Consider the following 22,691-nt stretch of genomic DNA (forward strand, 5'->3'; position numbering starts at 1 on the left):
TTACTTCAATCCATGTTTGAAAGGAAAAGCATCGGAGATGTTTTCGTGATGGAGAACATGACTGGACATACCATCATGGAGTGTTCAAACCTGATCATAAAAAATTAGAGAGGTTGCTGCTGTTCTGTGCATTTTTCTTGGAGTTGCTGTGCACAGAAGACCATATCAACTGTGACTCTTGAGGCAAAAAAAAACCTTACTAAGACTGAGAGAATCTTCTTATAGACAACCTGGAGATGGCTAATTAAAATCTTTGCAAGAAGTTTGCCAGCTATGGACAGCAGGGATATACCGCGATAGTTGTCACACATACTGCGATCACCTTTCTTGAATATGGTGATGATAGTAGCATTCTTTGGGTCACTAGTTACTTGATTGAAATAATAACAATAAGTTAATTTTTAAATTTGTCCACCTAATCAATACAATAAATCTTGTCTTAGTTGAATTACACTGACATGTTAATCAAAATTGTACATGTTTCACCTTACATATAGGCATCATCAGCCATGGGTTTAACCCTGAAATAAAATCAGGCACCTGATTTACACATAAATATGATAAAACTGATTTATAAAAAGCCTTGAAGAGACTTGAAAGAAAATTAACATATAGTAAAAGACTAGTACAATATTGGTTTTAAAGACAATGCTATGATTGAGAAGTTTATAATTGGGGAAAGTATTTACAACAGTAACATTGAAAGACTATTAATATAAGTAAAATGAATAAAATGACAGTTTGTTATAGACTAGCGGCAAAATTGCCATGAAATTATGTTGATCGACTAGCGGTTGGAACTAGACAATAATGAGAATGATGGTCGGAATCGTATTTTTAAACATAATGTTGAATAAAATAAAGTTGAGAGATGGTCAAGTGACCTATGATAATTTGTTTACGTAAGTTAGAAGTCAAAAGTCAATAGCATATGGTGATGTTGTGGTTCACTTTGATGCAGAAGTACGAGGTTGTCGTTGAAGGTTAATATACAATGTTTATATTGGATCTCTATGAACCATCTCATTTGATATGATGTTATGACGTTGTTGAGAATATGGGTTTGTTGACAAGCTGGTCAAAAAGGCAATGTGACAGTGGAATGTAGCTAACGTGTTGAATGTTGGACCAGAAGGAAAATCATTTGACGGTGGTGAGGGTAACTTGTTATGTTATGAGCTAAAAGTTATTGACGACTGTCGAGCTCTTACTGCTAAAATCTATTTGCACTGCAGTACTGAAATTGGACCTGTGATGATTGGAAAATAATTGCCCTAGTGACACGTAACTTGTGAGCTGGGCATAATGACCCTGGGACCCCATATAAGTCTGGCATTGCCTCCACTTACTTATAGCAGGTCCTCCATAGGTCAACTCTTATTCTGTTTTGATCTGTAATGCTAAACATGGTTTTTATCTTCTTGTTTTTCAAAGTCCTTCCCACTCTTCAATCTTCAGAGTTTTAAGAGGATCTGATAATTTAGTTTTTTCTCCCCTTAAGACAACAATCCCCACCCGATACACCTTCAGTTAGTTACTGAGCTTTAACTCAAAATATTATGTTCCATTTCTAAACTGATTTTACTTGTCTTAGATTCCCCCATTATACGTATAATCTTAAATAGTCTACCTGAGCCTAAATCATAGCACACTCACCTTATCTTTGGAGCCTCCTTTCATATCAGGAGCAGCTTCAGCAGGAGCATCTGAAGGTCTGTCATCAGATGGTACTGCTTCCAACTGGTTTCTGTCTTCTTTTTCTTCTTCTTTCTCAGTCTCTTTTGGCTCTATCCCTTCTTTCTCATCATCTTTACCTCCTCCACCAACCTCATCCTCATTTTCATCAGGTCCCTCTGTTTCCATTTTCTCATCATCATCTGGATCCTTCACACCAGGAGCTTCTTCGGCATCATTTCCACCTTCTTCTTCTTCCTCATCACTGGAAGTATGTTCAGTTTCTTTCTTTGATTCTTGTTTTTCTTCAGTAGACTCCTGTTCCTCAGCTTTATCGTCAGCTTCTGGTGGTTTCTTTTCTGTAACAATAAGAACAGTAGAATAAAGTAATATATACTGCAATGCATACATCTTTACAAACAACTCTTTAGTAAACACTGTGGATGGGGGCAGTAGAATACATCCACAGTATTCCCTGCCTGTTATAAGACACAACAACTAAAAGGGAGACCAGGTGCTCTGAACTTAAGAGCATGGGTTGGTGACCATGGTTACCTTAGCTGAGTCTGCCACTGCTTCTTGTGCCAGGTTCCTCAGATTCAACTTTCCTATTTGGCCTCCCTTGATCAACCCTTGTTCTTTACCAACCCTGACAATATTAGATTTGCGAGGCCTGGGGAGTCTTTCATTTTCATACCCTTCATCACCCTTCCCTCTTTTTTGTGAATACTTTCATTCTGTGAAGTTCAGACCTCTTCCATTTTCCTACCCATTAGTGTTCATAGAGGATGGTTGGCTAGTTGTATTTCCTCTTAAACAGTAATCATCACCACCTAATAGACTCTTAGCAACCCCTTTTAGGAGGGACAGGAGAATACATCCATGGCATCCCCTGCTAGTCATAAGAGGCAACTTAATGAGAACCCAGGAGAGAGTAGGTTGGTGCTGGTATAGCTTCCACTTACTTGTGTTAGGTTCCTGCTTTCACATTTCCTATCCGACATCCCTTGGTAAACTCTTGCTCTCTTTGGACCCTGTCGGTATTAGGTTTGCGAGGCCTAAGAGAGTCTTTCATGTTTACACTTTTACCTCTCTTTTGCCAATACCTTAATTCTTTGGAGTGTCAGACATCTTTCTTCTTCCCTTCGATTAGCATTAAGAGAGGATAGTTAACCGGTTGCATTTCCTTTTAAAACAATAACCACCACCACTATCACCAGCCATTTATAATCCCCCCCTCACATTCAGTTTACCCTGAAATTTCCCCTCCAGCTCACTTTCACATGCAGCAACTCCAATTGTGATTCTCATTACTCATGCAAGCAGAGTAGCCAAGCAGTGGTCAGAACTTAGTTGGCCTTCTCTCTGAACTGCTTCATTTACATTAGCACTGCCAGTCAAGGAATACTGCCTTTCTAAAGTCATAACAATCAGGCATTCATCTAATAAATTTTGTTCAATAAAATCTCTCTCGCTGGTCAACCATCAAGTGTTATTTTGTCCACTGTTACTTTGTATTCGTTGTTAATCTCAGGAAACTTACTACTGTTTTCTCTTTCTTTAGTATGATTTATATGTGCTTTTGTTCTATTCATATATCTTCTTCAAAATCTTACTCGCTGCTTCTTGGGCACCTTAAATGAAAATGGTTTAAAATAACTTCTAAGGAAATGTTATTAAAGAATGCACAATTTCAATAGGTGGTGGTGGTTGTATTGCTGCGGTGGAACCACTAGTGCTGGGTAAGTAAAAAGTTTAAAAGGGTCCATTTTAGTCCTACATAAATTTCTGGACATAAGAGGTAAACTGTCATAAATGCAAAAACAAAGATTTTAAGGTTTTAATCGTATGTGACTTGTTTTGGTCGTGCCTTTTTATGGGTATGCTATTGTACATGTTTTTCAGGAATGAAGATAAGCTATGTGATACTATTGTATGTGCAATGAGTAACTAGCAATAAACCATGGTAAGTGATCACACAACAGTTCAGCCTTATGCTGTCTGCAGTATCTTGAAATGTTCTAACGTCGCACCAACTCCATTAGATCTTTTGGCAATGAAATGAAATAGTGTACGGCTTTTAGTGCTGGGAGTGTCCGAGGACAAGTTCGGCTCGCCAGGTGCAGGTCTTTTGATTTGACGCCCTTACCTGTGCATCGTGATGAGGATGAAATGATGATGAAGACAACACATACACCCAGCCCCCATGCCAGCAAAATTGAAATCAAACCCGGGATCCCTGTGACCAAAGGCCAGCACGCTAACCATTTAGCCATGGAGCCAGACTTTTAGCAATGATGGGATATGAAAGGGTTAGAACTGAAGGAAGCGGCTGTGGCCTTAATTAAGGTACAGCCTAGTGTGAAAATGATAAACAAAAAACCATATTCAGGACTGTCGATAGAGGAGCTTGAACCCTCTATCTTCTAAATGCAAGCTCACATCTACATGATCTAAACTGCATAGCCAACTTGTTCTAAGGATGAATCCTTATGCAAAATGAAGTGGGATGAAATATATATATATAGTTTCCTGAATATGTTGCTTACTAACCTTTCATAGCATCAATGTCAAATGGATTTTCCTCATCCTCCTGTCCATCTTTAGCATCTCCATCATCCAACTGAAGGTCATCTGGAAGATCCAAGGGTTCTGGTTCTGGTAATGGTTGCTGATTACCTAAAAGAAAAGTCATGCTATATCAATTACAAAGAATAAAACTTTTGAATTTATGCATTGGTATCATGAGAATGGGTGTCTGCTGTTGATTATTTTTTGATAATGGAAGTACTGAGAAGGAAAAGGTGGGATCATGATACATCACTTATACTTCAATTAATAACTTTGTAGTATGAAAGCATGGTACATAAACAACGAAAAAAAAATATTTAAGTCAGAGAAACAGATGTAGTCAACTGCCAATACAAGAACATGTCGCTTATGATGAAATATTGCATTTTGTAGGGCAGTTTTTGAAAGTCTGGATACAATTGGCTTGGAATTGTATACATCTGTTAAAAGCAATGGACTGTGCTATCTTGTTACAATCTTATGTTAAGAAGAACTGTTGATGCTCTGTTGTTGAAGTAAACCGATGTGCAAGTTAAATTGTGGGAACTCCTCTTGTTTTACTGTAGTGGACACTTGTTTCACATAGGACAGAGTTTGTATGGTGGAGTGTCAAATACGGATTGCTTGTAAGCAATCAGTCTACCATCAACATGACATGATTAGCGCACACAGGACAGAGCCCGCTCAGGGCGACCGAAGGATGTGGGAACTTCTATAGAATATAAATAAACGAGTCAAGCTAACGAATGATTTTTTCGTATTTGACACTCCACCAAACAAGCTCCGTCCTACGTGAAATACGTGTCCACCATAGGAAATCAAGAGGATTTTCCATAATTTACCTCACACAACAGAGCATCAACAATTCTTTTTAACATAATAAGACTGTAACAAGATAACTTCACTTTTTCTTAAGTAATGAAGTGTACATTGAGTATTAAGACGCACAACAAGTGGATCTTTCAAATCGTTGCGCTGTATTTTAACACACCTTTTTCATAACACATCATCCATTTAATGCATCATCCTTCTAGTAATTTTTTAGAATGTCTTTTGTCAATTTAATTGTAAGCAATTTGTAAGCAATTTCATTGTAACCAAGCTTTTCCAATGGAAACCGAAACATATTTTAGTGCAAATAAAAAATGTCTTTCCATTAGGTTTTAATAATGTCAAGTCTTTCATAATAGTGTATTGAACAATACAATTTTCTCTAGAGTGCAGAGATCACTGAAGAAAGTGAGAGACGGATGTGGGAACTTCTATAGAATATAAATAAACGAGTCAAGCTAACGAATGATTTTTTCGTATTTGACACCCCACCTAACAAGCTCCGTCCTACGTGAAATACGTGTCCACCATAGGAAATCAAGAGGATTTTCCATAATTTAACTCACACAACAGAGCATCAATCATTCAATCAATCAAAAAATCATTCGTTAGCTTGACTCGTTTATTTATATTCTATAGAAGTTCCCACATCCTTCGGTCGCCCTGAGCGAGCTGTGTCCTGTGTGCGCTATCATGTCATGTTGATGCTAGACTGATTGCTTACAAGCAATCCGTATTTGACACTCCACCATACAAACTCTGTCCTATGTGAAACAAGTGTCCACCACAGTAAAACAAGAGGAGTTCCCACAATTTAACTTCGCCAGGTCCTTCCCAACATGTTCGTTCTATGATGCACACGAACCACAGTGTCTGTAAGTGGGAGAATAAAGACATTAATTCTAATATATAACCATTTCATAGATACAGTGGTGTTTTATAAATACTTAAGAGAAAGTTCAAGTCCGATCCATTGTCCAAACTTGCAATCATTTTAGAGTACTTGGGTATGCTCTTTGAAATTGTTTCAAATGAAACAAACGTACTACATCCAGCAGTCATTCAAGGAATGAAGTTTGGGTAAGTCATAACTTTCAACAAAATAAATGTAAAATTTGAGTGAATTGTTTTTGTGACAGGTATGCTCAAACTACATGCGGGCAAATTAAATCAGATACTATCGTCAACAATGTGGCCATTTATTGCGACTAAAATGGGTTAAAAGAAAAATCACCACCACTCTTCCTTTTCTCTACAAAATGTTCCATACTCACAGAAGTTTATGTTTGAAGCAGTTCATGATTTTGGAGCTGAGAGGACCTGACTTGCATTCAAAAACCAAAGAACAGCGATGGCTGAATTACAAGAATGTGTTAGCCCAAAGTTTGAGATTTTTCAATCAAGCATCTCACAACTAATCAGCCTACAACATGACCAGTGAGAATCAAGTAGACACCTAAGTTGGCAAATGATGGGGTGGGGAGATATGAGGATAACAATAACAGACCATCTATCATTGAGTTGAAGACAGAATACCAATTTTCATAATCTAAGAGGTAATTTATGCAATATCCTTTGATTTTCTTTTTCTTTTTTTTTGCTAGGGGCTTTACATCGCACCGACACAGATAGGTCTTATGGCGACGATGGGATAGGAAAGGCCTAGGAGTTGGAAGGAAGCGGCCGTGGCCTTAAATAAGGTACAGCCCCAGCATTTGCCTGGTGTGAAAATGGGAAACCACGGAAAACCATCTTCAGGGCTGCCGATAGTGGGATTCGAACCTACTATCTCCCGGATGCAAGTTCACAGCCGCGCACCTCTACGCGCACGGCCAACTCGCCCGGTCCTTTGATTTTCAATAAATGGGATGGCTTGCTAAGTGAAACAGGTAGTCAGGAAGAAACCTTGTGTTGTAGTATCTGATTGGCTTAGAAAACCATTTTAAAGAGGAGTGCTTTGTTATTCCACCCCTGCGAACCATGTGACCTTGCCACAGTGAAGAGGCTTGCATGTCCCAATGAAGTAGATAGCTGAACCTTAGGTGCAACCATATCAGAGGGGTATCTGTCGGGAGACCAGACTAACGAATGGTTCATCAAAACAGGGTAGCAGCCTTTGGAAGTTGCAAGGGTGGCAGTCTGGATGATTGATACGGCCTTGTAATAATATTTTAACATGGCTTAGCTGCGCTGATACTGCTACATGGATTAACACAATGGGAAACTACAGCTGTAACTTACTCCCGAGGACATGCAACTCTTTCTGGCTTCCTCCCAGGTAAAATATTCCGGAGGTAAAATACTCCCTCATTCGGATCTCCAGGTGGGGACTACACAAGAGGAGGCAATTATCAGGAAGATGAATACTGACATTCTGCAAGTCAGAACATGGAATGTTAGGAGTTTGAATTGTTGTGATAGGATAGAGAATCTGAAGAGAGAAATGGATAGACTAAATTTAGATGTAGTTTGTATAAGTGAAGTATGTTAACAGGAAGAGCAAGATTTTTTGCCAGGCAACTACATAATTATCATCACAAAATCAAACAGGGAAAGTACAGGAGTTGGTTTAATAATGAATAGGAAAATATGGCAGTGGGTAAGCTACTACAAACAGGATAGTGAACAAATAATTGTTGTCAAAATAGGCACCAAGTCAATGCCCACCACAATAGTGCAGGTCCATATGGCTACTAGCTCACCAGATGATGAAGAACTCGAAAGAATATAGGAAGAGATTTAATACAATATGTAAAAGGAGACAAGAATCTAATTCTGATGGGAGACTGGAATGCAATGGTAGGCCAAGGAAGTGAACGCAATACAGTAGGAATGAAAGAGGAAGTCGGCTAGTTGAATTCTGCACTGTTCATAATTTAGTCCTTGCTAATAATTGGTTCAAACACTACAAGCGACAACTGTACATGTGGACAAGACCTGGAGACACAGGAAGGTATTAAATCGACTTCATTATGATTAGGTAGAGATTCAGAAACCAGGTGTTGGATTGCAAGATGTCCCCAGGAGCAGACGTGGACTCTGATCACAATGTGGTGGTCATGAAATGTCATCTGAAGTTGAAGACATTGAAGAAGGGAATGCAAGAAGATGGGATCTATGTACGTTGAAAGAAATGAGTGTGAGGGATTCTTTCAAGGAACATGTTGCACAACGACTAAATGAAAAGGCTGAAGGAATACATTAAATGAGGAGTGACGGTCATGAGGAATGAGATCAGTAGGGCTGCTTAACATCAGCGAGACCAAGACAGTGGTGTGACGGCAGTCAACAGAGAAGGGCGTCCAACATGTACAAAAATAGGAGACCACCAGCTAGAGTGTGTGGATAGTTTTCTTTACCTTGGAAGTGATAATTTGGTCACAAAGGAAATTACAAACAGTGTGCAAAAGGGATAAGAATTCTACCAACGAGTAAGAACACTTATGGGATGACACGATTCCAAAACCGACCAAACTGATGATGTTTAACAGCTATTTCATACCACTATTGACCTATGGTATTGAAGCGTGCACCCTCACAAAAAGAGATTCATCAAGACTGCAAGCATCAGAGATGAAATGTTTTAGATCCACCATCCAGAAGACCAAGATGGACAAGTTAAGAAATGAGGAGGTGAGGAAAGAAGCTGGAATAAAGACATCCCTATTAGACCGAATCGGCACATCCAGACTGCAGTGGTACGGGCATGTGATGAGGATGGAGCCTACAAGAAGAGCCAGAATAAATTTGGAGACAGGTGGAGGGGAAAAGACCTGCAGGAACACCTAAAACACGATGGATGGACATGATCAAGGTTGATCTAGTTACCCGAGGATACACAGTCGATGATGTTCTCCATGACAAGTTGTATATGGTCAGGAAGAAGTGGAAGAGGCTCATTAACAGTACCCGGGAAAACTGGAACTGTACAATGATGATGATAATGATGACAATGAGGGCTGTTGAAGAAAAGCTAGGAAGAAAGGTAAGATCAAGTAAGAATCAGTGGATAACTCAGGAGATGTTGGTCCTGATTGATGAATGGCAAAAATACAAGAATTCAAAAATGAGGAGAGCAGAAAAGAATACAGGTGGAAAGTGCAGGACAGCTAAGGAAGAATGGCTAAAAGAGATCTGCGAGGATATTGAAGGTTGCATGGTTGTACGAAAGGTAGATGCTGCATACAGGAAAATCATGAAAACCTTTGGAGAAAGGTAAACTAGGTGTATGAATATTAAGAGCTCAGATGAAAAACCACTTCTAGTGAAAGAAGGCAAGAAATGGCAGGAACATATTAAACTATTGTATCAAGGGAAAGAGGTAGATGATAAGGTTCTGGAACAAAAAGAAACTGTTGATGCTGATGGAATGGGAGATCCAATTTTGAAGTCAGAATTCGAGAGAAACTTGAGAGACCTAAATAAGAACAAGGCACATGGAAATGATGACATACCCTCAGAACTACTGACTGTCTTAGAAGAAATCAGCATGGGTAGGTTATTCCATTTAGTGTGTAAGATGTATGATAAAAGAGAAGTGTCATCCAATTTTAGAAAGAATTCACAAGAAATCAGGTGCTGAAAAGTGTGAAAACTACTGCACCATTAGTTTAGTATCTCGTGATCTCATTCATTGCTAAAAACTTTTAAGTACAAGTGTTAGGGGATGGTGCAAGCAGGATAAATTATATATATAATTATGTAAGTATGGAAGTGAAACATGGATGATAACTAGCTCAGAGAGAAAGAAAAATAGAAGCTTTTGAGATGTGATGTTACAGAAGAATGTTGAAGGTGAAATGGGTAGATCAAATCACAAATTAGTTTCCAGAATTAGTTTCCTTATACCCCCAAAATACCAGTACCAGAATGAAGACCCTATTCCATATTCCTTACTCCTGGCTTTCTCTCACCCAAAGGTCCTTTTCTGTACGTATTCCAGCAATGTTTAATACCTTATCTATCAACAAGAACCTAGACATAATCATATCATTTCCTTCGTTCTGTCCCAATATTTCTTATATAACTTAATTTTCCTTCTTGTTCTTTCCTGTTTCTTCTCTTGTATCTAAATGTATTTTCCTTTAGTTTATATCATTATTTATGTAAATATGTATTATATAGGATAGTACAGTTTTTGTTGTGTATATTTTCTAAATATTTACAGTATATATCTTTCATTTTAGATTAATTTCTATCGCACATAGCTCAGATCTTTGTAATCTGGCATTATGCTGTTGCTGATCCTGAATAAATAAATAACAAATGAAGAGATACTGAATCAAATTCATGAGAGGAGAACGATTTGGCAAAATGTGACCAGAAGAAGAGACAGAATGGTAGGGCACATTTTAAGACACCCAGGTCTTGTTCAGTTCGTTTTTGAAGGAAGTGTAGGCGGTAAAAATGGCTGACAGATGAGAGTAGAGGTAGTATGCAGTAGTTACATAGAAATGAAAAGGTTAGCACAGGATAGAGTGGCATGGAGAGCTGTACCAAACCAATCTCTGGATTGATGACCCAAACAACAACAACAATAACTACTTTGTTATTTTCTAGCTTAACTACGAAGGCCATCCGGAAAGTGGTACCCGTTTGTGCAATAAAGACACACGTGTAAACATTAACAAATATACACATTTTTACTGGAAAGAGCATACTTTACACTACTTCTCAACATAATCTCCAAGCAAATTTAAGCATATGTCACAACATGGGACGAGTTTTTGTATTCCAGCGCCATAGTCCTCAGCCGCCAGCGTATTGAGATGCATAGTCACGGCTCGTTTAAGTTCTTCATCGCTGTCAAATCTTTTTCCCGCCAGAAAGTCTTTAAATTTTGTAAAGAGATGAAAATCCGAAGGGGCCAAGTCCGGGCTATACGGGGGATGGTCGAAGGTTTCCCACTTGAATTGCTGCAAAAGTTGTTGTGTTATCACAGCTGCATGAGCCCTGGCATTGTCATGAAGGAGAATGACGCCTGTAGACAATAGACCTCGCCGTTGATTTTGTATTGCCCACCGTAATTTCTTTAATGTTTCACAATACGCATTAGCTTTAATTGTGTCTTCACGGGCCATAAAATCAATGAGCAATACACCTCGGCGATCCCAGAAAACGGTTGTCATGAGTTTCCTGGTGGACAGAACTGTCTTGAATTTTTTTGGTTTGGTTGGTGAATAAGCACGATGCCACTCCATTGACTGTCGTTTACTCTCAGGTGATGCATAACAAACCCATGTTTCGTCCCCAGTAATGATGCGAGTCTTCTCCTTCATCGGAATAACGTCCCAGAAATGTCAGTGCTGCGGCCATACGCTTGGTTTTATGCTCCTCTGTAAGCATGCGAGGGACCCATCTTGCATAGATTTTTGAATAATGCAGATGGTCTTTGATAATTTCATGAACAATTGTTCGAGACATATTAGGAAAATGTTCACAGAGTTCATCAATTGTGACGCGCCGATTGTTCCTCACGCATTCGTCTACTGCGCTCAGCAGTTGGTCTGTAATGACAGATGGTCTCCCTGAACGCTCCTCGTCATGTGTATTCCCCCTCCCCAGGTTGAAGTTGCGACACCAGCGCCGAGCAGATGACTCGTCCATCACATTGTCTCCATACACCTCCGTTAATTGGCGATGAATATCACGAGGTCGAACGTTTCGTGCATTAAGAAATTTAATCACGGCCCTCACTTCACAACTGGTGGGGTTCTCAATTTGTTTAAACATTTTAAATGATCACAGACACAACACAGGCAATGCTAGCGTCGTGCAACTTAGCACAATGCAGGCAGACAAGCCACTGACGCAGTCTGACCTTGCCCAGTGGCTACCCGAGTTGTCAGCGCTTCATGCGGCGCTAACAGGTATTACTTTCCGGGTAGCCCTCGTATAATTATTGAAAGTTTCACAGTGTTGAAAATGATTAATGACATTTCTCATGTCAGAACAAAGATGTCTGCACTCACCATGATATGGGTCCACATGATCTTCATCCATCTCAGGTTCCTTCATCTCATCAATATCTTTCTTTTGTTTCTCCTGTTTGCCATCCTCTTTTTCATCATCATCCTCAGGACTATACTTGTCCTTCTCATCTTTGGCTCCCAGTTCCTGCTGTCCAGTTTTCTCTCCTGAACCACTATCTTCCTTCTTGTCCTCTTCTTCACCACCATCATCACTTCCTTCTCCTTCAGAATCACTACCCCAAATCTGAAATAAGCAATATAACAAGTGAATAATGAATACATAACTGTTTAACTTCCAAAACTGTAAATGATAATGCACAATACTTATTAACTCCCCTGAATGACAATTTTAAGAAGCATATTTTATATTCAAACTTCAATAAAGAACAATATGAGCCATTATTTTTCTTTGTTTGTAGCATACACGAACATTAATACTGAATCATCAAGATCCTCTGAATGTGTAATAAAACTTATTTCAAGTGCAGTTAATCTGATAACAGAGTTACAATGAGTTTAAAAAATAACTCAGATGAGATACCCTTGAGTCATCATCATCATCATCATCATCATCATCATCATCATCATCATCACTTTCCAGCTCCAGTTTCCCGAGTTAAAGAAATGTGAGAACAACAACTTCAGCTCTTCTACAGACAAAGATCATCTTGATTATTAAAAGTCTTAAAAGGTATTTTATTTTTATTACAAAAAGCATAAAATAATCCATATCAAACTTTGTGATATTCCTGATGAAAAAGTAATACCTGTCAATAAAATGTCTATATTTCATCTATACTTTCAAATGGAGGTGGACATGTAGCGATCTGTATAACAAATGTATAAAAATGAAAATACACATGAATTAATGAGGCACTTCCAGGCATCCTAGGAACTTAAAACTTGGTACCAGAGAAGCTGATGCCCTCAGGATCTCTGGAAAAAAAAAAAAAAAATCCCTGACAAAGCCAGGCTGAAGGGGTTAAAAATTGGGGCTCAACATAAATATCCACCAGTAAGCATTTTTTCATTCAGTTGGATCTTTTCCCCCAAAGCAATGACCTACAGTTTTCATGGGCTTAAAAGTTTCCTGAAAAGTCCAAATTAATTTTTAAAATAAAACATCCCAAGAAAGTGTTGAGGAAAAATTTTCAAGATATTAAGGAGGATAAATGGAAGCCGGTGTGTATCAGGACGTTTATTTATCTTAAGGTTCTTAGAAGAACTATGTCTATATGAATTTGAATAACAACCTGTATGGGGGTGGAACATCACTGGTTTAAGAAGTTTTCAATTAGATAAAAAGCTGAAATTTGGGATGTTTAGTTATTGTCAGATTCTTAAAAGACATAAACAGCTTACATATAACTTTGGATCCTTAAAGGGGTGGAATTTGAGTTTAGCCCCTAAAGGCATAACCACCGATTCAAGCACCCATTCCTATGCAGGGCAATAAATAGGTCATGCTTATTTCAAGCCTTGTTGTTCTGTATGTATAGTGATGCCGAATGGCACATCTCTCCAGCGTGATGAGTGAAAGGTTTACAAACTATGTTACACAATAATAATACATATATCCGTAGTTTCAAAAACACTCTGGATAAACAACCCATCTGAAGATTTGTCAGTAAGCACTTACACTGACGAAGTTCCTCACAATTCTCACAGAGGATGTCTGAATGTTTTCACTGCAATAAAGTGGCAATCAATGTTGATAGTAGGGCAGGAGTATGAATGTAGGGATGTCTTACGATGACAAACTGATCAAAATTTCTAAGACACACACGTCATTTGACATCCTCCAATATCCATTGCTCTTCCCTAGGGAGGAGGATTGATACCATTGCATTTTGTACACTAATGGCAATGGCAAAGTTTCAGCTATGAACTTCTATGAGTACCAGCTCATGATCTAAATGAATGATTTAAATTTTTGCATTATTTTAGGAGATTATTGAGTCAAAGTAAATATGTACACCAAAACTGAAAGTAAACGCTTACTTTATATAAGGACCAACCAGAGAGCACTACACTTTCCTACCTTTCCATTTCCTCTGACCTCCCCCCCTCCTCTATAACACCACCCTATTCCCAGAGGTGCCAACTTTGAAGTGGATTATCAGTAATCGCCCTCCGCCCCCAAGAAAAATTTCGAGTCAAGTCCAAAGCATGCTCCTTCCTTCTTGATAATGACACCCCTTTTGCCCTTGCCTCTAGCAATCTATCCAAAAGTATATCATATTACACAATAACATTTGCACGCAACCTGTTGGTTCTGTGATAAAACATTCCTTGCAGCTTGTTTCTCGCGCAGCAGCTGCTTTTCAGTGTAGTTTTTCTTGAAGCATCCTTCCGACTGTGATGACATTTTCGTTTTCTGAACCACAAGAGATACCAGTGCAGATGTGCTTAATGTAGGCCTCACTTCTTTCTCAATCTTTCTGTTAACTGTTAGGTACACTTAACACAGCAAATAGGATTTTTAGTGGAGAAGAGCAGCACCTGAGCTCCTTCATTCACAATGAATTTTACAACGCTTATGGGTAGCAAAAGGAAGTCACGATCGAATAAGTATTGTTGCCAACTCACAAGCATTGAAATAAAGACGATTTAGGAGAAAGGCTCGAAAGGACTGAACATCGTTTCCTTTCCTTTTGTTTCCGTCGAAATTTCTTTTTTTTTTTTTGTGATAATGTCAACTTTTCCATAATAATTTCCCCTTTGACCGTAACTCTGTCATCGTGAGATGAAATCCGTAATAATTACAGACAATCCGTAATAGTTGGCACCTCTGTATTCCCCATCTTCACTCTGCTGTTCTACCTGCACTGACTCATACCAACTGCTCATCAATACCTACCTCTGCTCCCTGGCTGTCAATTTCCTTCCTCTCAATACTTTAGCCCACCTATTTCTTTTCTTCCTTCCTATTCCTCTTGTATACCTACCTTATATGGAAGGGTATGTAGAGGTACTTTAAGGCAGTAATAGGTTCCAGAAAAGACATTCCAGGAATCGTAATATACACATGCATTTCCCTCCTGTTATACATACACTATCAATCTGTGTGTAAAGGTATCAGAGAGTAACATTATTTAAGATATGTATGCTTAAATTATATATTTATCAAATAATAATAATAATAATAATAATAATAATAATAATAATAATAATAATTTTTTTTTTTTTTACGAGGGAAGTGTGGGAAATCTTTCATTAGACACTTGTGAGGGTCCGCACTTCACAAGCGTGTGAGATTCCTACTCACTAAAACCCACACACCCTTTTCCCACGACGTATATCTCCGCCCCGGAACCGCTCTCGCATTACTTCAGGGCGGTGTCGTGCTAATTTGTTAGGTTTCTTCTTCCTTATTTCTCCTTACTGCTGTTCATGAGCATTCATATCTCTCTTTTTCTGACGCAGGATGCCTTCTACATATACTGCTATCTGATCCCAAGATTCTTGGTTTCGTAGCATCGCCCGCACAATAGTTTCTGGCGTCAACTCTCCTTGCTCAGTATATAAACATCTTCTCTGAGTTGACCAATGATAACAAACGAAAAATGTATGAAATACATCGTCTATATCATTGCAATAAATACACGCCGAGTCGTTCGCTCTACCTACTCTATGTAGAAATTTACGGAAGTATCCGTGACCCGTCAATAGTTGCGTAATGTAAAAGTTAACCTCGCCATGAACTCGGGCAACCCAATCAGCTAGGCGTGGTATCAGCCGCTTAGTACATTTTCCTCGAGGATCTTCCTCCCATCTTTGCTGCCACCGCTCCATTCGTTGCCTATAAGCTAGCTCCTTAGCGCGCTTCTTTCCGAGCTCTCCGTGAGTTCGCCAGACTTCCTGTCTCTCTAAGGCAAGTAAATCAATTGGTGCTACCGCTGCTATCGTAAGGACCGCAGGTTCGGATACTGTGCGATACGCGCTTGTAATACGCAAAGCTGATCTCCGCTGTACCGCAGCTATCCTTCGCCGGTATTTTTCAAACTTCAGAGATTCAGCCCAGACTTCGGCACCATATAGAAGTGTCGAGTGAACTATCGACATCAGAAGTCGTCGTTTGCTAGACTTCGGACCTTTAACGTTGCTCATTAATCTACTCAGCGCATCCGTTGTTTTCACCGCCTTATCTGTCACCCGTTTGATATGATCCCAAAAAGTAAGTTTGATATCAAGTGTCACTCCGAGATACTTTATACTTCTGGATGTTTCAATTTCTGTTTCTCCAATATACATTGGAATGACGGTCGTGATCCTTTTTCTTGTCAAGAGAACAATCTCTGTTTTATGATCTGCAAGCTGTAATCTGTGATTCGCCATCCAATCTTTCACCCGTCGCATTACTTGATTTAGCTTAAACTGAGCCAACTCCAAATTTCGAGCAACTATCAAAACAGCTATATCATCAGCATAGCCCACTAGCATTGTGTCTTCCGGCATCTCTAACCTCAACAATCCATCATATACTATGTTCCACAGATTTGGGCCAAGGATGGACCCTTGTGCTGCACCAGCTGTGAGCCGTTTCACTCTCTGCCCATCTTCTGTGTGATATACTAGATTACGATCTTTCAAATAATTTCTCATTATGCGCATGAGATACTCCGGTAGTTTGAAAGTATTCTGAAGTGCTTCCAATATGTCATTCCAACTGATCGAGTTGAAAGCGTTCTTAACATCAAGGGTCACAAGGAGTGTCACTTTACGAGAGTGATGATTACCCATTTGTGCCCTTTTAGCTGTATTCAACACTTCCCATACTGCATCGATTGTCGAATGCCCTCCTCGAAAACCATGTTGACGATCAGAGAGGTCCCCAGCTAGTTGAACTGCTGAAAGTATTCTTGGCTGCAAAAGTTTCTCTAATCCTTTACCAGCAGTATCCAGCATACATAAAGGCCTATAGCCCCCAGATTTTCCTTTGCTTATTAAAACTAGCCGAGCTGTTTTCCAGCGAACACTGAACACCCCCGATAGCAGGCAGCTATTGTACATTTTCAGCAGTAGTTGTGGACAGAAATCTGCTATCAGCTTTAATATCTCTGCTGGAATACTATCTGGTCATGGGGCCTTTTTATTTCTAAGGGACCTAATCGCTCTCATCAATTCTTCTCGTGTAAAAAGTGGCACATCATCTATGAATTCATCATCATCATCATCAGCAGACCTCTCAGGATGATCTGGGAATAATGTATCCACAATATCCTTCATTGCATTTGAGTCCATGATCGGGTTCGAGAAATTTCCAAGTTTCTTCATAACGATCTTGTATCCTGAACCCCATGGATCGTCATCCACTTCTTTAGCCATTTTCCACCATTTGTCGACTTTACTCTTTTTGATAGCATTTCTCAATTCTTTCTTCGCCGACTTATACTCAGCTGTAAGTGAGGTGTCTTCTTGGCTGACTCGTGCTCTCTGTGCCTTCCGTCTAAGTTGCAGACAACGTCTTCTCTGATCAGCAATATCTTTGGTCCACCAGTACGCTGAACGCTTCTTGTTTCGTGATGTTTTACGAGTCATGGAAAGATCACATGCTCTCCGAATAAGCTCCATAGTGAGCTCAACACATTTCTCAGCGGCTTCTTTCCTTTTATAACAACATATTTGTTCTGTTATACTATCCATTTCATTTCTTAGGATAGCAAGAAATTTTTCTTTGTCCATACTTTCTATATTCCACCGCGTTGGTTCATACGATCTAATATTAATCTGCGAAGTTTCAGGAAGAATACAAAAAGTAATGTACTGGTGATCACTTCCCGTGTATTCTTCAATCACCCGCCAGTCATTGATATTCGACACGATGTCCTCAGATACAAAAGTCACGTCCGGTATGGTTCCTCTACAGCCCGGTCGTCGAAAAGTTGGCACATTTCCAATATTAGTGACCGTCAAACCCAGCCTAGCGGCCATCTCCATAATAATAATAATAATAATAATAATAATAATAATAATAATAATAATAATAATAATAATAATAATAATATGTAGAACCATTAAATATGATATGTAATTACACAATAGCATCAAACAAGTTAACGGATTGTTGTTTTAAGGGGCAAAATATAACAGAAGTTTAATCTCACCTGCTGATCTAGCATATCTGCTCCCTCTTCTGTTTCTCCCATTTCTTTATCAAGTTCTTCTTCCTCTCCTGATTCTTCTGATTCTCCTTCTCCTTCCTTCTTTTCCAAATCCTGAACTTTTCCACCGAAATCTTCTGAAGTCTCAATTCCCTTTTCTTCTTCCTGCAAGAAAAGTGCAATATCACATGGATTACCAATTTTGTACATTTTTAAGACTGTCATTCACCTAACAATTTTAATCTCTCATCACTTTTCCCACATGCTGATGCAGTCACAATTGCGAACTGTGTCGTACATGTAGACTTGGCCCTGTTTTATAGCCAGATGCCCTTCCTGACAGTTTTTACTATTGTACATTTCTGTGGTGGCTAGTAGTACGGTGTGTATATGAAGAGGACTGTGCAGGAACAGACACAAACACCCAGTCTCTGAGCCAGAGGGGGTGGGGAGGAACACACATAATAGGATGAACACAATGGCAGGTCAGTGTGGGAAGAGGGAACAACAGAAAGACGATCACAAGTATAAAGATTGGACTTTCCATCTAATCAATACTATTATTATTTATTATAAGGTACTTTAAACATTTTAAAACATTTTACATTACAGTACCGGTTTAGACCCTATGTATCTTCAGCTGCTGAAGAACATTGATCTCTTAAAAATAACATGTAATGTTAAAATACTATTTATTCTAATTTTAGGTGACTAATTCTAAGTTACATTGATACATTATACTGTTAAAATGTGCTTGGCTGAGAAATGTAAAAGTAAATTGTTCAACAGTTCGTTATGATGTCACTGATCTTGATGTTCAATCACACACACATTCTTTTGATTTTCGTAATACAATGTTAAATATTTCAAGTTTTTAAAAGTCTTAAATTTAATTTAAATGGTACTATGCTTTTATAAAACTTGCATCAGTAGGAAGTATGTTTTCTAAAAGTTTAACATACTTGACTTCTACAATAAAACAGGTGCAAGTTGTGTGTTTTGAAGGCCGAATAAGTTTGATTGATTGATTCACCATCCCACTTCAGATAATGAGGCATTAAACTTAGACAACTTGACCTCGTGCAAATTACATGAAGATATTAAACATAGGGTTGAAACCGGTACTGTAATGTAAAATGTTTTAAATAACTTATAATAAATAATAGTATTGATTAGGTGGAAAGTCCAATCTTTATACATGTGATCATTGGAATTATCAATAGGGACAGGAAGCTAACAGATTATGAACAGAAACAGGAGCCGAGGACAAACATGGAAACACAAAAGGACAAGAACAATCTCCACATCTTCATAGACTGCCATCTTCAATTAGATGGGCTCTATCCTCATCAACCCTAGTTCTTCTACATCCATCTCTTCTCAGCCCCTGACGAGCTCCAAGATCGTTTCTGTTCCCAGCTTCATCAGGAGGGCGGGCATCAACACTCACTGAGGAGCCATCTTGGCAGATCTTCAGTCTTCATGTGGTGGGATAGGTGCAGGATAAGAAGAAGCCAGAGAAGTACACGAAAAGGGAAGAAACATGACAAAGATAAATACAGGTGGTAAAAGAATAGGAACACAGAACAAATACAAAAGGAGAAAAGGATCCCAATGGGATATTGTTGTTGTTGTTGTTGTTTTTATTATGATTATTATTGAGTAGTAAAGCAAAGTTTCTTCATCATAAATTAAGAAGAGGGCAGTTAGATATTCTGGTGAGAAAAATGAATGTCGCATGGATCTAGACATCTTCAATGTAAAATTAAAGCAAGTAGTGACCCCTAGAATCTTACCTTGCAGTCACGCTCCTCCTCTTTGCGTTCTTCTCCCTGCGGTCTTGCATCCTCCAGTTGATCCTCTGATTCTATAGTCTCGGAAACATCCTTCTCACCCTCACCTTCACCAAGTCCCATACCTCCTTGTGTGCCTTCCGTCTGATCACCTTCTGCCCCTTCAGCTAGTTCAGGAGGAACACAAAAGCCCTGAAAAGAAGTCAGAGAAAGGCAAATTTAAATTTATATGCTCATGAGTAAATGTAACTAGTACTACTACTTACTTCCCTGTGCACATAGGTATGTATTATATTGAAAGAGGCAATACAAAGACCTTATCATCTGTAAACTAACTCTACACTGTGAACAAGAGGGGATCACAACTAGTAAGTTATAAAATTGGAGGATAGTGAAACATGCATGACACAAGCACATCCATGAGTTAAGTTTGGCATTACTTTCACTCTCGACAAGGCTCTTCAGTTTGATCTTTCTCATCAACCTCCCCGTGCATGAAGACAAAGAATACATCCACGGTATCTTCTGCCAGTTGTAAGCGGCAATTAAAACTTGGAAACAAGGGGCTCTACATGAGTCTGTTATTGATTTCTCTTACTTGCACACCAGCCTCTTCACTTTCATCTCTCCTATTCGACCTCAGTCGGTCAATTCTTGTTCTCTTAAACCGTATTAGCTTTGCAAGGCCTACAGAGCCTTCAACTTTCATGGCCTTCATTGGCTTTTGTTTCTTTTGCTGATAGCTGATAGTATTGGACTTTATCAGTGTTAACGGGGGATGGTTTCCAAATTGTACTCCTTTCAACCCTTTGAATTCCTTTGTTGAGTGGGACTTGACATTGAAATATTAGCTTCCTCTCCAATGTCGAGTCCCACTTGACATGAACATTGCTCGCGTTTTCAATGCTTCTGTGTTGATTCTGATGTGCAAAAGTATTGTAAAGCCATCTAGTGTAACCTATGACAAAACTTTTCCCTTTACAATGGAAAAGATTTTATTACGTCCTCCTGTTCGATACATGTATCCATCTTTTGATGGAGTGATTTTTAATCAAACATGTTTAGGCTCACTTAGAGCAATCTTCAGTGAAAAAATATTAAAAGCTACATGAATTGATGTTGAAAGAGTATCAATAAGGAATGATACTAATATCTTGTAACACTTTTCCTGCTTTATGATAGTTCATGGGAATTTTAGGGGCTTCGTAACTCTTGATTATGAATTCTTATGACAATCTGTTGTGACATGATTTGTTTGTAAGAAAGGCATTGCTTCGTCTTCACCAATTTAGATATACAGTATTATAGCAGATAAGAAGACAGCACCGGGCTGAATGGCTCAGACAGTTGAGCTTTGGCCTTCTGACCCCAACAGGTTCGATCCTGGGTCGGTCTGGTGGTATTTGAAGGTGCTCAAATACGTCAGCCTCATTTTGGTAAATTTACTGGCACATAAAAGAACTCGTACTGGACTAAATTCCGGCACCTCATCGTCTCTGAAAACCGTAAAAGTAGTTAGTGGGACATAAAGCCAATAACATTCTTATTATTTTGACAAACCAACTAGTGACCTCAATTACACATTAGTGCACCACTATACAAGCTGAAGTAATGAGTGTGATAATGAAACAGGAAGTGGTGATGCTCCTCAGTACCCAGTGGAATTTTTTTTTCTTTTTGTTAATTATTTAATGTCGCACTAATACACTGAAGGTCTTCAGTGACAAGGATGGAAAAGAGCTAGGACTGGGAAGGTAGTGCCTGTGACCTTAATTAAGATGCAGCCCCAGCATTAGCCTGGAGTGAAAATGGGGAAACCACAGAAAAACCATATTCAGGGTTGCTGACTGTGGGATTCAAATCTCCTGAATGTAAGCTCACAGCTAAGGGACTTTAACTGCACAGCCAAATCACTTTGTGCCAGTGGAAAGACGATGATCCTGATTTGCCTGACTACCCATTTGACAATTCAAACCACAAATATAAACCAACAGATAAGAATCATCCTTCAACACCTTGTGGAATTTTTCATCTCTTTTTAGCGACAAGTTTTTCAAACAAATTATAGAAATGGTTTACTACTGTAAAAAATGTTCAAGACAAGTCAGGAAGACTGAATTCATGACCAATATCAAGAAAACCCCTTCCACAATACCGCTAGAAGACACCACCATCAGAAAGGTGCCAGTGGTCAAGTACCTAGGAGAGTAGATCTCTGTAAACCAAAGTGAGAACCTAGCCATAGACACCAGGTTCACAAAGTTTGAGAGGACCTATCAGTCCTGCAGAAGCATCTGCACATCAAAGTACCTCTCCAAGAACCTCAACAAGTGGATCACTTCGGTCAAGTCGGATCTGGAACAACTAGGGATCCTGCATGATCGCCCACAGTTTTGGCAAGGCATCCAGCGGGGAATTTTTCCATCACTTCTGGAAATAATCTGCAAGAATATTGGTGCAGTCCCTGTTGTTCAGTTGAATCTTCCCATCCTGCCCACGAAGAAGTAAGGTAGGAGCAATATACTGTATTGGGTCGCCTGTTTCTCGAGTCCCTTGTTCAGGTCTCTAGAGTTACTTTTTCTGGTAGTCTTCTTCTGCTTGCTGCAGCAGGATTCGTAGATAATTCCTCTTGGCTCTGCGTACAGTGTTTGCTGTTGCCTTTCTTTGCGTGGTGAAGGCCTCATGGTTGGCTTCATTCTTGTGCTTGTTCCACCTGATCCAGGCTTTCCCCTATGGCCTGGTCACAC

The 22,691-nt window shown here is 39.2% G+C and overlaps 1 protein-coding gene across 1 annotated transcript in view; it reads right to left on the reverse strand.

Moving 5' to 3' along the window:
• LOC136866542 (midasin) overlaps window positions 1–22,691 on the reverse strand; it is a 191,148-nt gene that overhangs the window by 60,771 nt on the left and 107,686 nt on the right. Inside the window, exons 22-26 of the mRNA XM_068226582.1 lie at window positions 19,948–20,136; window positions 18,155–18,316; window positions 12,048–12,291; window positions 4,228–4,353; window positions 1,657–2,033 (exon numbers count right to left, since the gene is read on the reverse strand). Of these exons, the coding sequence (XP_068082683.1) occupies window positions 1,657–2,033; window positions 4,228–4,353; window positions 12,048–12,291; window positions 18,155–18,316; window positions 19,948–20,136 (1,098 nt within the window). The remainder of the gene's footprint in view (window positions 1–1,656; window positions 2,034–4,227; window positions 4,354–12,047; window positions 12,292–18,154; window positions 18,317–19,947; window positions 20,137–22,691) is intronic.

Source organism: Anabrus simplex, chromosome 1 (assembly GCF_040414725.1).
Source record: "Anabrus simplex isolate iqAnaSimp1 chromosome 1, ASM4041472v1, whole genome shotgun sequence".
Taxonomy (NCBI): Eukaryota; Metazoa; Arthropoda; class Insecta; order Orthoptera; family Tettigoniidae; genus Anabrus; species Anabrus simplex.